Source organism: Sminthopsis crassicaudata, chromosome 2, assembly GCF_048593235.1.
Source record: "Sminthopsis crassicaudata isolate SCR6 chromosome 2, ASM4859323v1, whole genome shotgun sequence".
In the NCBI taxonomy this organism is placed as follows: Eukaryota; Metazoa; Chordata; class Mammalia; order Dasyuromorphia; family Dasyuridae; genus Sminthopsis; species Sminthopsis crassicaudata.
Genome location: NC_133618.1, coordinates 363,140,006 through 363,155,145, shown reverse-complemented (window position 1 = coordinate 363,155,145; position 15,140 = coordinate 363,140,006). Strand labels below are relative to the sequence as shown.

The 15,140-nt window shown below is 35.7% G+C and overlaps 1 protein-coding gene across 2 annotated transcripts in view; it reads right to left on the bottom strand.

Moving 5' to 3' along the window:
• The window catches only part of DLGAP5 (DLG associated protein 5), a 36,606-nt gene extending 24,406 nt beyond the window's left edge, over positions 1-12,200 (bottom strand). For both annotated transcript variants that reach the window (XM_074290973.1, XM_074290974.1), the window contains exons 1-2: positions 12,062-12,200; positions 1,359-1,599 (exon numbers count right to left, since the gene is read on the bottom strand). In XM_074290973.1, coding sequence (XP_074147074.1) covers positions 1,359-1,593 — 235 coding nt within the window. In that variant the 5' untranslated portion in view covers positions 1,594-1,599; positions 12,062-12,200. The remainder of the gene's footprint in view (positions 1-1,358; positions 1,600-12,061) is intronic.
• Between the last annotated feature and the right edge of the window lie 2,940 nt (positions 12,201-15,140).

Genomic DNA, 15,140 nt, shown 5'->3' with positions numbered 1-15,140 from the left:
TGAATAGGTGCACTGGAATCAGACAACTGAGCACTTAAGGCTAATTACCTATTGGACAATACTCTATTAGCATATGCTTCGAAAATGGCCCTTCTCACTATTCAGTGCTGGCTTGATCTTTTGGTGTATACAAATAATTGTAGGAGGGATTAGGGGGTGGAGAGTCACTTTGGAGGAGGACAACTAGAAGGGAGGTTGATAGGTGCAGAGCCTGAGCAATCCCCTTCACTTTTCCTCCTAAAGACCAAAGACTTTTGCTTATCCTGACTCTGGCTGATCCTGAGGTCAACAGGGAGCTAACTGGGACATCACATTCCTAACTTTTTACATTCTCTATCCAACCCCAATTCCACTGCCCTCAGTAAAGAAAAAAAGCTAATGTTTTATTGATGCTTTTAAAAAACCATTACGATCACCATCCAACAAAATACAACCTGGCTTCTTTACTTTATAATTTTACTGAAAACACATCCTTAAAAATATCAAGTAGTCTCATTCTTTCCAGATTCAGTGATCTTTTTTCAATTCCTTAATGGAAGCTATTGAATAGCCTCCTTCTTGACATTTTTACTTCCTTTCCTGATATGAATCTTCCCCTACTCTATTTTGTCTTTGATTCCCTTCTACATTCCCTTTCTTCTGAGTCCCAAACTGTAACATTCTTCAAATCTTAATCCCTGGGCTTCTGTTCTCTTTAAATGTGTTTCTGTATGCATTACATATACTTTTAATATACTACGTATTATTATATATGCACACACAACTTTTTCCTCTGGAAACCCAATTCTAGTTCATTGCATCAAATGTCACTTCAATACTAATGACTCAAATTTATATTTGCAACCCTTCTTTCTTAACCAAATTCTAGGATTGTACATTAATGCTTCATCGTCAATTACTTGGCCATCTCCACAGGAATGTTTTATACATTCAATATATTCCAAATGGAATTCACCATTACTCACCCTTCCATTCCCCTCCAAACAAAACTTGAATTCTTCTTTTATATTGATGGTCACTACTGCCCTCCCAATCACCAAAGCTCAAAGTAGATTATTGACTCTTCCATCTCTTGAACAATCTATCAGCTGTTAAGTCCTTCACATACACAATTTTTAAAATCTTTGCATCTCTAGCATAGTTCATTGCATCCAGTGGGTGGTTAATAAAAATTTATTGAATTCATGTATAGTAGTTAGTGGCTATTGTTACTTTTTTATATCATCCATATTTTAAAACTTTTCAACCAAAGTGTGTAAGTGAAATACTTTGAAGCTCCCCCTTCTCCACAGCAGGATCAATTAGATCACTTTCTTAAGTTTTCCAATGACTTTCCAGCTACAACAAGCTATACTCACTTGGTTTGACAGTGTCCTTTTCCAGAATGGTCTCAATAGTCTCATCCAGTGGAGGAAGATTCCTGTCTTCTAAAGCTGTGGTATTGACATCTATTAAACCAAAGTGTCTATTTTGTTCAAATTTCTTATATCTGTTTTCCTTCCATGTAATTGATTTCCGGCGAGCAACTTTGGTTCTTATCATTTCTGTGCTTGCATCCCTTCTGTACCGATCAGGAACTGATGAAGATGCCATCCTATTCTAAAAATAAACAATCCTGCTTATTCTTAGATGAATGTAAACAAGAAGTTACTGAAATCTAGATTTTTAAAGTCTATAATCTGATGTTACTCAAGGATTTATCAGCACCCAATATTTTTGACACATCCCAAATTACAGCAATATAGTTTATTTGCATGTTAGTAACACTAACAAAAAACAGCAGTAACAAATCAATACTGGGGACAAGTTTTAATTTCCAAAGCTTTTTACTATTTTTAAAATTTGTTGAAGCTTGAGAAAATGGAAAAAAAGAAGAACATGGCTTATTAAGGGAGAAAGGATTAGTTGATGCTTTTGGTATCTATGGTTCAGTAAATGCCAAATGTGCTACCTTTTGAATTGGTTTCAATATCTTTTCATAGAATCTTGAGGATCTATTAGGTATCCATGCTTTGGATTACAAATTACTATTATCCATAATGATTAGTAACAAACCACTGACAATTCAACAAATAACTCTTAAAATGTTTTCACACACACACACACAGAGCTTGTCCTTCTTTCTCTGACATTAAGACTCTTCCAGTTTAGGTGCCTAGGCTTTTCCTTGCCTAGGTAGAATATCTCTGCATCTGAAGCAAAAGGAAAGTCAGTTGTATAAAAAAAATCATTTAACTATATTTTTGTGAATTTCATTTTTATATGCATGCTATTTTTGTTACGCTTTTTTTTTTCTAACATGGTTGCTGAAAGTCATTAAATCCTTAGCTAATTTGATTTGGTTTTGGCTATTTGCAATATCCAGACTAGAAAAGTCTAGATTTTGGCCATAACATTCATGGGAATTTTTATTTTGGATTTTCATTCGGGGAGTGGACATTGTGCTCTCTAGTTCTAAGTCTAAGCTATTATCTTTAAAGATGTAAGATTTTAATCTTTTAAGGTTAAGATATATATATATATATTTTTTTTTGGGGGGGGGACATAATTTTCAAATGGTCCAATGATTCTTAGATTTTATTTTCCTCAATCTATTTTGCACATTAGTTGCTTTTACTATAAACTGCCTTATATTTTTGCTAATTTTTTCAGTCTTACAATTTTGTCTTAATATTTCTTGTTGTCTCATATAGTTACTAGCTTTGGTATTTTCTCAATTACAGGGAGTTTGTTGCTTGAACAAAGTTTCATACTTTTTGAATCAAATTCTGAATTCCTTTTACAGTTTTCTTTTATTATGTTCATTTCTTTTCCATTTTTCCTCTATTTCTCTCATTTCATTTATAAAAATATTTTAAACTCTTGCTTGATATCTTTAGTCATTTCTAGATGAATTTATGTCCAACCTGTGTTTTTACTTTGAGGCTTTGCATGATTTATATGGATATGCATCTTCAGTGTCACCATTACAGTTTTGTTTTGTTTTGTTTTTTTTAATGGTAGGATTCTTTTTGTTTGCTCATTGCATTGGCCTGGTTTCCTGACTTTGAGCTTTAATTTGAGGACAGACAATGTAGAATTCTAGAGGGAATGTCTGAGCTGGTATTGCTGTTACCTTCTTGGAGGTACTGAGTAATTACTCTAGGATTTCAAAGACATTTCAGTTTAGTGGTCTCCAAGCTTTCAATGTTCTCTTTATGGACTAATATATAGTAAAGACAGTTTGCTGCCCTCTAGTTTGAATTCTGCAAGATCCTAACATGGGTTTAGTCTGATCAACAGGCTTTTAAGCTTTCCTTCTGGGAGTTTCAGTAGATTGCTATCAGACTCCACCACTGTCAGCCAGCTGGAAAACTCTGCTGGAACAAAGAGACAAAACTGCAGGTGCCCCTTTGATCTGGGCTTCCCAGTGAATGACAAGAGTTGTCAGTTGGCAGCTGTCCCTCACTCAATGCATATTTAAATCTTTCTATGCTGGGTCTGGGACCTGTTCTTGCCTGGTGTGTAGGCTTTTCTATCCTGAAATGTTTCACACTGTGTGCCTCTGGCCAGACTATCCACAGACTTGTCTGCTTCTCTCTGCCAAATAAAGCCAGGAAAATGGCTATGTGTGATTTTTTTTTTCTTCTGAATTTATCATAGAGGATCTGGTCTAGTAAAGTTTCTGGATTTGCTTGGAAGAGTTTTTTCCAGGGACCTCATTATACTTCCTATTACTCCACCATTTTGGCTCTGCCTCCCACTGGGACCAGGAAGCATTAAAGTAAAGTGATTAGGCCAAAATGGAAAAGTCCAATTCTGCTATGTAAATACTAACCACGTATAAAAACAATTTAAAAAGAATATATGTGTGTGTGTGTGTGTGTGTGTGTGTGTGTGTGTGTGTGTGTGTGTATACATATATATATACACACCTCCATTCAATCCAAAAATGCACAAAAAAAGTGGCCAGAAACTGGTGAAGGAAGGTAGAGAAATCTCTACATTAAAAGTAGCACTATTATGGGGAAACTGGAAGCCAATGGAAGTGGAAAGTTTCTGCCAAGGAAGTCAACAAAAGCAGATAAATCACCCAGAAGCCAGGGGTCAGGGGCTCTGCATGTCACTGCAAGCTCTACTAATTAAGAACTTGAAGATCCAGACCATGGACATTAAAAACATAAGCTGAGGATAGAAATATCCCCTACAAATTATTTCCAGAGAAATATGACTCAGGGCACTGGGACCCACTGTAAGAGACAAAGTTACTTTAGCACATAAGCTATGTGGGAGACCTGAGACTAGCATCCTACCAGGGCCTGCTAAGGAGCACACCAAGTCCCCATTGAATATCATGCAACAAGAAGACCGAGTCTCTGGGAGATTGAGGTTGAGGCTGGGGCCTAATGTCAGTTACCCTATTTGACAGCAACTACCAAAGTAAACCATCCTAAATCAAAACCTAAGGCTGAAATTGAGTAATTAGAAGAAATCATTAAAAAAAAAAATGAAGAAATACTATTAGTTGGAGAAGAATAACAAGCAGAACCACAAAAGAAAAGAGGCTTTTGTTGTGTTAGATGTGAAGAACAATAAAGAGTTGAGTATCAATGGATGGTAGCATAGATATTGGGGAAAAAAGGCTGAGAAAGCTGCAAATGTCAGAAGACCAACTTGTGAAGGGCTTTAAAAGCCAAATAGAGGACCTACTATTTGATGCTGGTGATAATGGTAAGTCTTTGGAGTTTATTGGATGGGAGGGGATGACAAGATCAGACTTGAGCTTTACAGAGATCATTTTGGCAACTGAGGATGGACTGGAGTAGGGAGAGCCCTGGGACAAGGAAAATAACCAGCAAGCTATATGGCTTTGCTGTACGAGTTGAAAGATGAGTTGAGAGATGAGAGAAGATAATGTCAAGATAGAAATGGCAAGACTTAGCAATAGATTAGATCTTTGGAATGAGTGGCGGCAGTGAGGAAATTAAGGATGAAGCCAACAGTGTAAGTTAAGGTACCTGGTGCTTGTACCCTTGACAGTACATCCAGTATGAAATGTTCAAAAGGCTAATAAGCTCAGAAAAGAAACTAGGACTGAATAAATAAATGGACCAGAGAATGATCTGCATATAGATAATATTGAACTGATGAAATCACTAATCAAGATAATAAAGATGTGGATCACAAAATGGTATTTTCACCTTTTTGTTGTTGTTTGCTTTTTTTTTTTTCTTTCATTTTACCCCCTTTGATCTGATTTTTCTTGTGCAGCATAAGTGTAGAAATATTTTGAAGAATTACACATGGATTACTTACTATCTAGGAGAGGAGGGAAGTAGAGAGTAAAATTTGGAACACAAGGTTTTGCAAGAGCAAATGTTGAAAACTATCTGCATATATTTTGAAAAATAAAAAGCTTTTATCATTTAAAAAAAAAAAAAAAAAAAAGATATTAAAGAGAGAACTAAGTAGTCCTGGACAGATCCTTATCTAGGAAAGTAACTGAAAAAGATTAGACAAGTAGAAGGAAAACAAGGAGAAGGAAAACCAAATTGTCATTTGGTCATCAGCAGTGTCCAATTATTTATGACTCTGTGGACCAAAGCTGGGAAATTAAGGACTTTCACAGAATCTTAGAAAAAGCCACATATATTACATCACAGGTAATTACTGAATGGAACTAAAAAGGAAAACTTTCCTCAGTTGTGCATGGCATCTCTGAACCTGACCAAGGAACAGAGCATTAAAAACAACAACACTAATAAAACTTACAATTAGAAAAATGCAGCATAAATAAATATTCAGGGTTATTTTAATTTGTATTTATTCATGATTTGGAGCATTTTTTCATGACTATTGATTATTTGATGCTTTTCATTAAAAATTGCTTACATTCTTTGACCATTTATTTTTGCAAGAAAAAAATAAAAAGTGGCTCAAAGGAAAACACACACACACACACATACACAATGGATACTTTCGTTAAAGAAATAAAAAACAAAACCAAACTTTTGGAATGGCCAGAGAAGTATTGAGAGATAATTTAAATCTTTACATACTTTCATCAACAAGAGAACAAACCAATACATTGTGCATACAACTAAGTAAACAAACAAAAAACCAAACTCTCCCAATTAAACACAAAAATAGAAATTCTGAAAATCAAAGAAAAGACTAAGGAAGTTGAGAACAACAACAAAACAATTCCCAATGAAAACAAGAAGGTTTGGGAGGAGGGGAGGTAAACAAGATAAATGTAGGGATGATAGATTAAAAAAAGAAAACTAAATTGCCAAGAGTAAAAATGAAGAAAGTAATAATCAAAATATGTAAAGGAAATAACTTTAAACAATTTTGCCCAATTATATTACAACTTGTCAAAGTGAACACTTAAATGAAATAGGCAAAGTTATAAACATAGAAAATATCCTCAATTTACAAAAGAAATACAAAACCTACATAAACCAACCTTAGAAAAAGAAATTGAATATGTTATAAATGAACTATCAAAGTAGAGGGAAAAAAACCCACTCAGGAGGAGGCTAATTTATAATTAAATATCATCAAATACTCAAAAATGAATTCTAATACTACCTAAGTTTTCTAAAAAAAAAAAAAAAAAAAAAAAAAGAAAGAAATAGAAGGAAAAACATAGTCATATTTAAATAAAGAAACAAATCAGAAGAAAACAAGAGACCAAGTCTTAAAGATCACTGTCACAATTTTTAAATAAAGCATTAGCAAAGAAGTTTTAACACATCAAAAAGACTATACAGTATGATCAAACAGAAAAGGTTGGTCCAAAAAGCAAAATTATAAATAATTAACCATATCAATGACAAAAACAATCAAAACCATGTAGTTATAGTAAATGCAGAAAAAAACTTTTTGACAAAACTGCAATTTATCAAATGCATTTATCATTATTATTATTTTTTTTTTTTAAGTGTAGCAAAAACAAACTGCTAGTCTGGTAACTAAGGACACCCTAGCACAGTGGGTAAGCCAGGACCTGGAACAAAAAAATGCATTCATCATTTAAAAAACAAAACAAAAACAAAAACACCACAAAGTATAGGAATAAATTATCCTTAAGATGCTAAACAGTGTCTATCTAAAGCCAAAAGTCAGCTCTATGTATAATGAAGATAAACCATAAGTGGCATAATAAAAGCAGGGATAATTCAAGGATGTACATTATCACTATCATTATTTAATGGTACAGATTAGGTCCATAACATACAGAAGCAAAAGAATATAATGAAATATAGTTTTGATAAATCCAAGGCTGCATTTACTAGAGAAAAGACTCATTACTAAACAAAAACTAGAAAATAACGTAAGGCAAATTAGATGTAGAGATCACAAGATCTCTAATTTAGTGCAATAAGCTCCAAACAGACTCCAAACCTTGATAAGAAATATCATACAATAAAGAAAATAGGGAAAGAGATAACTTTTACAACCATGGATAGTGTAAAAATTCATCAGGAAGATCTTAGAAAATATCGGTTTTTATTGCATGCAACTGAAATTTTTTTGCATAAACAAAATCAAATTAAAAAGGAAATAATTAATAACTATTTGGGAAACCTGTGTAGCATATTTCTCTTTTAAAACGCCAATATCCAGGTTAACTATATAAGAATGATAGTCATCCACCAAAATAAATGGTCAAAGGATGTAAGCAATTTTTAGTGGAAGGCATCAAATAATTAACAGTCATGAAAAAATGTTCCAAATCATGAATAAATACAAATTAAAATAACCCTGAAGCTTTATTTCACAATGTTACCAATGATAAAGATGTTAAAAAATGACAACTATTGGAGAGATTACAGGAAAACATGCACAATGATAAAGTTATGAATTGGTGTAGCTATGCTGGAAAGCAGTTTGGAAGTAGGTCCCAAAAGTTGCTAAACTATCTACATAAACGTGCTCTTTGTATGAGGGAAAATATCCTATATACAACATGTTTTTAAAACAACTCTGAAAGACTTATGAAGTATATAATCAGTGCTATATTCAACTAAGACTCTAGAGGTTTGGTACTATCCACATATTCACAAGTTCTGACAAGTAAGATAATGGTATTAGGGTACAGAATGAGTCATTATATTTGTCTTAGCCAATAGAGAGAGCCAACATGGTAAAGAAACTAGAAAGTTGCTTGAGCTCTCCCTAGTTTCTGTCAGAAATAATATTAAATCAAGCCTCTAAAAGAATTCTGGAGTGACAGAAACCACAAAATGATAGTGAAGCCATTTTTTAGCTCAAGATAACTTAGAAAGGGAACAGCTAGATGGCACAATAAATAGAGCACTGCCCCTGGCGTCAGGAGGACCTGAGTTCAAATCCAACCTCAGGCACTTAACATTTCCTGTATGACCCTGGGAAGTCACTTAATCCAAATGTCTTACAACTAATTAATATAAATAAATGGACAGATAGATTTAGAAAAATGGATAGATAGATAGATAGATAGATTAAAAAAAAAAATGTCATTGAGAATTCACATGGGCTGCAGTATTCTTGGAGATGAGAATCTCATTCAGCCCTGGGACCAAACGATGGATCCATCTGGTCCCAGTAAATCTCTCCCTTTCAAATAAAATATTAAAAAACTCAATCTTAATCTTGCCTCAGTTTCTCCAGCATTACACTTAAAAATTAGAAATGGGCAAATGGAAACTAATGACTATGAGACATTAAGAATCAAACAAAATCAAAAGAATGAAAAATAGAAAAGAAAATTTAAAATACCTCACTGGAAAAACAAGTGACCTAGAATATAGATTCAGGAGAGATAAATTAAGAATTATCAGACTATATGAAAGCCACGTTCAAAATAAAGAGCCTGGACAGAACTTTTCAAGAAATCATCAAGGAAAATTACCCTGTATCAGGGCAATTAGAACCAGAAGATAAAATAGTCATTGAAAGAATCCATCAATCACTTCCTGAAAGAAATCATCAAATGAAAACTCCAAAGAATCCTGTAGCCAAATCTAGAACAATCAGGTCAAGAGGAAACTACTGCAAGCAGCCAGAAAGAATGTAAGTATCAAGGAGCCAAAGTCAGAATTAGACAGGATTTTGCAGCTTTTAAATGAAAGGATCAGAAATTGGAGTACAATATTTTGGAACACAAAAAAGCTTGAATTACAACCAAGCATCAGCTATCAGCAAAAGCAAAATCTTTTAGGAGAAAAGATGGGCATTAAATGAGATGGGGACTTGCAGACATTCCTAATGAAAAAAAAAAAAAAAAGTCGAACAGAAAATATGATCTTCAAATACAAGACTCAAGAGAAGCATAAAAAGGTAAACAGAAAAGAAAAAAACAACAGTATTCAATAAGGTTACACTGTTTACATTCCTACATTGGAAGATGAAACTTGTAACTCTTAAGAGTTGCCTATTAAGGCAATTAGAAGGGATATACTTAGAGGGTATATAAGTTGACAAAGGGTCAACTTATATATGACTGTGATGGATGATAAAAATTTAAATAAGGAGTGAAAAAAGGGATTATATTAGAAGAGGAAAGGAGTAAATTATATAACATGAAAGACCAATTATAGCAAAGGGAATGAAGGGAGGGGGTGAATATTGCTTGAATTATCATCTAATTCAGAGTTTTAACATACACACTCAGTTGGGTAGAGAAATCTATCTTACCCTATAAAAGGAAAAAAAAAAAAGGAAGGAAAAGGGGAGCTGTTGGAAAGAAGGGGAGGTAGTGGTGGTCAGAAGTAGAACACTGGTGAGAAAGGACAGGATGAAAGGAGTCAGAAAAGTACAAAAAGGGGGGAAAACAGGATGAAGGGAAATACACAGCTGATAATCATAATCATGAATGTGAATGGGATGAACTCTCATAAAACAAAAGTGAATAGCAGAGTACATTAAAAACCAGAATCCTACAATACATATATATATATATGTATGTATGTATATATATATATATATATATATATTTTTTTTTTTTTTTTTTACAAGAAACACATTTGAGCAGAAAGAAACATACAGAGTAAAAGTAAAAGACTGGAATAGAATATATTATGCTTCCTTCAGCTGAAACAAATAGTTATGATTACTTCCTCAGCTGTAATTACTCCTTCCAAGGACTGTAAAGGTTTTGGGGGGAGGGAAGAATTTTTAAATCAATGAATAAAATTATTTTTGAAAGGGGAAAAAAATCAAGCTATATTATATAAAGAATACAGGATTGGTTCAACATTGCAAAATTATAAACATCACAAACATTAACAAAAGCAATAAATGATATTCTTATATCAATAAATGAAGAAAAAGCTTTTAAATAAAATGGAATTTGTCATGTTAAACACATCAAAAAGCATAGGAAGGAAGTATTCCTCAATAGGGCATATAGCATTTATCTAAAACCAAGCACTATCTTTATCTTTATTAGAGCTGAAGGAGCTATGAAAATGCAGGCACACTAACACTGCTAGTGGAGTAGTGAAGGAATCCAGTCTTTTGAAACTCCACCCAAAATGTCACTAATTTGTGCATACTTATTGCATATCTATATCGTAGATTGAGCTACTAGGCTTATATCAAAAACCAGTATTTGTAAAAATATTTGTAGCCCCATTTTTACTGTGGCAAAGAACTGACAACAATGTGGGTTCCCATCAACTAAAAAATTACTAAAGAAAATGATTTTTTTTATGTTTTACAGTTAAAACATAAGGAAAGAGATTCAGAGAAACTGAGGAGTATGTTACTTACTATAATGACATCATTGTAAAGATAAACTAGGAAAGACAAGAACTATGATTAATGAAAGCAATGATTGTAGAAGACTGATGTGAATCTATGTTTGATGGACTAGAGATACAGAGTAAAACATTTTTTGAATGACTTTACTCATACTATAAAGGAAGATTTTTTTTTTTTTCCCATTCGAAGGAGAGGGGTTTGGCAAGAAAGTAACAATAAGTGATTCCAAAAAAGGAACAAAATACACAAAATGAAGTTAATGATTTTTGTTTTTAAATGGAAAAAGTGAAATTCATATATTGTAAACTTTAGAACCGCTTATGTGCGGCAGTCTCTTCATGGTGACGTACTTGTTTTCTTGGATATTGGAAGGAGTTGTCATTTCTCCAGTGTGTCCCCGTTTAAAAGCGAGGGCATGAGGCGGAGTTAGGTGACTTGCCCAGGCCACATTTCGACCCAGTGTCTGAGGCTACATTAGGAAGACAAATCTCCCTGCCTTCAAGGCCACTGCTCTAACCACTGCGCCATCCTTGTTTGATCTGGACTGATCATTAGAATTATAGTTCAGTAAATTTGATGGAAGGCAGCTAGGTGGTGCAGTGGGTGGCACATTTGACCGGGAATCTGGAAGATCTGAGTTCAAATGCTCTTGGACTTGGGCAAGTCAATTCACTCTGCCTGGCTCCGTTTCTTTATAAAATAAAGAGAAACCCCAAATGGGGTCACGGAAAGTCAAACATGACTGAAATGACTGACAACTGAAATCTGACAGGGACTAAACTTGTGGTTCCAAAGGAATATAAAGAAGAGAAAACTCCCTCTAAGGCCTCAGAGCACCGTCTAACACTATGAGGTTAAGTGACCCGCCCAGGCCAGCATGTGGGTTGTGTCATTGGACTTGAAGCTAGATCCCTGTGCACCAAGAGGCGCCGTAGAGACCCTCTCCATGCGTTATCCAAGGCCTAGAAACTGTAATTTACTCAGTTTCTCCTTTTGTCTACAACCGTCATCCCCAAGTGAAGGAACACTCCACCCAAAATGTCACAATTTGTGCATACTCATTGCATATCTATATCATAGATTGAGCTACTAGGCTTATACCAAAACCAGTATTTATAAAAATATTTGTAGCCCCATTTTTACTGTGGCAAAAAACTGAAAACAATGTGGGGCCACGGAGGCGGAGCTTCTTCTCCCCAGTGACCCAAACAGTCCCTCTCCAGAGATAGCGGCGCGGACGCGATCATCCCACCCTTCCTATCCCGTACCCCGCTCCCATCCAGCCTCCTCTTCCTTCCCTCCCACAACCAACTACTCCGGATAGACCTACCTGCGACACAGACCTCCCTAACAAAAAAGGATCTAGGAAAATTATCAAAAGAAAACTCTAACGACGCCGCTTTTCCTCCCAAACCGGAAACGCCCAGTTTTCAAAATGAAGTCAGACTGTCCGCCTCCGGAACGCTTAAATTTCCCGCCTCCAACTAATGATTGGTGGAGTTCTACAGGGAACTTCCTGATTGGTCGCTTTAGGGCGCCTCCCAGATTGGTTGAAAGCCGGAAACAAGGGAAAGAATGGGGGTGCAGGGAGGGACCAAAGAGGAAGAGATGGAGTTTGTAGTTGCTCTCGGCGGGGCTGTTTCTGCCCCCAGCAGAGCAAGTTAGAGCTCGAGAGACTTCCGCCATCGTTTCCACTGCTTGAATAACTGTTGTTGTTCGGCTCACAGAGGAAAGACAGTTGTCACTTCCTCCTCTCCCCCAGTCTCTTTCACTAAACTGTGGCCTAGTGGGCGAGACGGAAGGGAGGGTTCACTCTAGCGATTGGTTCCGGGCGAGAGGGTATTTTCCGTGCGCTCAGCCTCTCTGGCTTCCGCCTCGCCTCTCTTAGAATAAACCCCTAAGTTCCACCCTCCTTGGAGGGCCGCCCCCTCCCCTCTGGCCAGATCCTGGAACCAGTCCGTAAGATGAGCGGCGCTGCTGATCGCGTGGTTCCGTCCCCCTAGTAGGAGGGAGGAAGCGTTCACCTAGCGAACTTGTCGCTGACCTGAGGGGTCCCGTCCGCCCCGACCTGCCCACCTGCCCGGCCCTCCCAGCTGTACTGAAGATCCCGATCTGAAAGCGCTATTGTTATTGCTGCTAATTGTTTGGCGCTACAGTCGTTTGCCTGTGAAGTAGCACTCCAACTTCTAACCATGCTTACTAATTTCCATAACTTTGATCCATCTAAAAACGCCACAAAATATGACAGAGTCATTATGAAATATTAGTGCCATCAGTCACCAAATATTTACAAATATCAAATCTGAAATTAAAACTAGTTCATAATACGAACCAAATGTAGCAAAAAATATTTTGTTTGATAAAACCCACAAAATGGTATTCAATTGTGTGTATTCATTTTTGTAATGTGATTTAGAAAACAATGGACCAGGTTCAAAAGGAACCCCACGATGTTCGGGACGAGCTTCTCCCTTTAGGCCTTATTCCTTGGGTTTAAGAGGAGATGGAACAATAAGATAGAATTTTAGCTTTGAGAATCATAAAGCTGCCACTTCCACTGTCTTTTGTCACGCAGGAGCTCGGCTTTTTGAACTTCTTATCCATTAGTCTCTTCAAAAGACTTGTAAGCAAATCACATAGTGATCGCTTAGAGAGAAGGCCCGACACCGCCGAACTACTAAAAGCCTCCACATTTAAACCCTTCACCATCGGAACGAGGCAGAGCTACTTTAGAGACCAGTCAGGCTAGGTAGCAGGGCATAGTTTTTTCTGTAACCAAAAGTAATCCTGTAAAACCTTTTGATGCAAATGTTTAGTCTCTCTTAGAGCCTCTGCTAAAGTAATAAGAGAATAATAATATATAAATAAGAGGATAAAATAATAATAATATAATAATTTATATGTATAATATTTATAATATAAATATATGATATAAAATTTAAATAAGAGAAGTATAATTATAATAATAAATAAGAGGATAAAATAATAATAGAAGAGACAATCCATTGTAATCTGTATTTTAATGAATGAACCATGTACCAGCCTGCAAGTTAACTCCTTTGGAGTAAATAGAGCAGCAAAAGCAGATGAGGTGTGTGGCAGATCATGGATGGGTCAATAGTTGTAGAATTAAATGTATCATTTGGCTGAGAGTGAGGTTTCTTTACAAAATCTGGAGAATTGGTGGAGGGTAATGACTTGTTTTGGTATACTTCAGATCTGTGTTTTACTTAAGAACCTGATACCATTCTTTGTTTATAGGTTCCTCTAACTCAATTTCTCCTGTGCAAGCTTCCACGACTCTGATTTCTGCATTCTTCCTTTCTTTGTGGCCCTACCCCATAGTGCCTGGCCTTGAAGCCCTAGGGCTCTCATGCTGTGAGCAGCATGGGTCTTGAGCTGGCCTGAACTGTGGTGGTAAGGCCACACTGCTTTGGTTTTTGTTTGTTTTAGCAATGTTTATATGTAAAACTAACCAATCAGTGCATTTGAAAATCTGCCAGATAAAAAGAATAACTTGTGGAGAATAAGTTTAAATCAGAATACAGTCAATACTACAATGAGAGAAAACAAAGTATGCTTCTGTAAAATGTTTGTTGTGGTCTTTGATGATTTCAAAGTGAAGAATAATGTACATGCTCATGGGTTTTAATGTAATGATCATGATTTTTGAACAGTCTGACATTTGCATTGTAAAAACATGAATATTTGGAAAATTTTGATCATCTGATTACATTGCTGATGAGGTAAGATTAAAAGGTAACAGGAATGAGGAAGCTCCTCTGGGTCAGTATACAAATGAGGGCATGTACTTATATCTGATCATCCATTGGGAACTGACTGATGTTTAAACATCAACTCCTTGTGATAGTTTGGAAACAATTTAATTAAGATACCACAAGAACACATTGCACTTAGAAGTTCTGTGATCATTGAATGAACATCAAAATCATTGTGCTTATGATCACAAGCATTTATTTCAAACAGCTACAGAAACAAACCTAAAATTCTTTACTTGTAACTTAACTACACAATTATTTACAGCTTAGTGTGCTGTTGAACCCCCTGGATTCACAAATCTCTGGGGGGAATTTAATTCATTCTTCAGTCTTCTGCTGAATATGACTTGAATGGGGAGGAAAAAAATGTGCCATTGGGTTATACATGTAGTGTTCCTCTTCCCCTTACTTCATGATAATGGATCAGCCAACATATGAGATAATGAAGATATGTTAGGGAATAGAGGTGTTCAAAGAATAGACTGCCTGAGCCAAGCCATCTGTCCAAAGGGGATTGCCTATTGTTAGAGCAAAAGGTTTGTTTCAAATATCTGGTCCATTATTTTTCAATGGCCTGATACTTGAGGCTGATATGAGTCATGGGAGATCCAACTGACGTTCAGTTTTTTA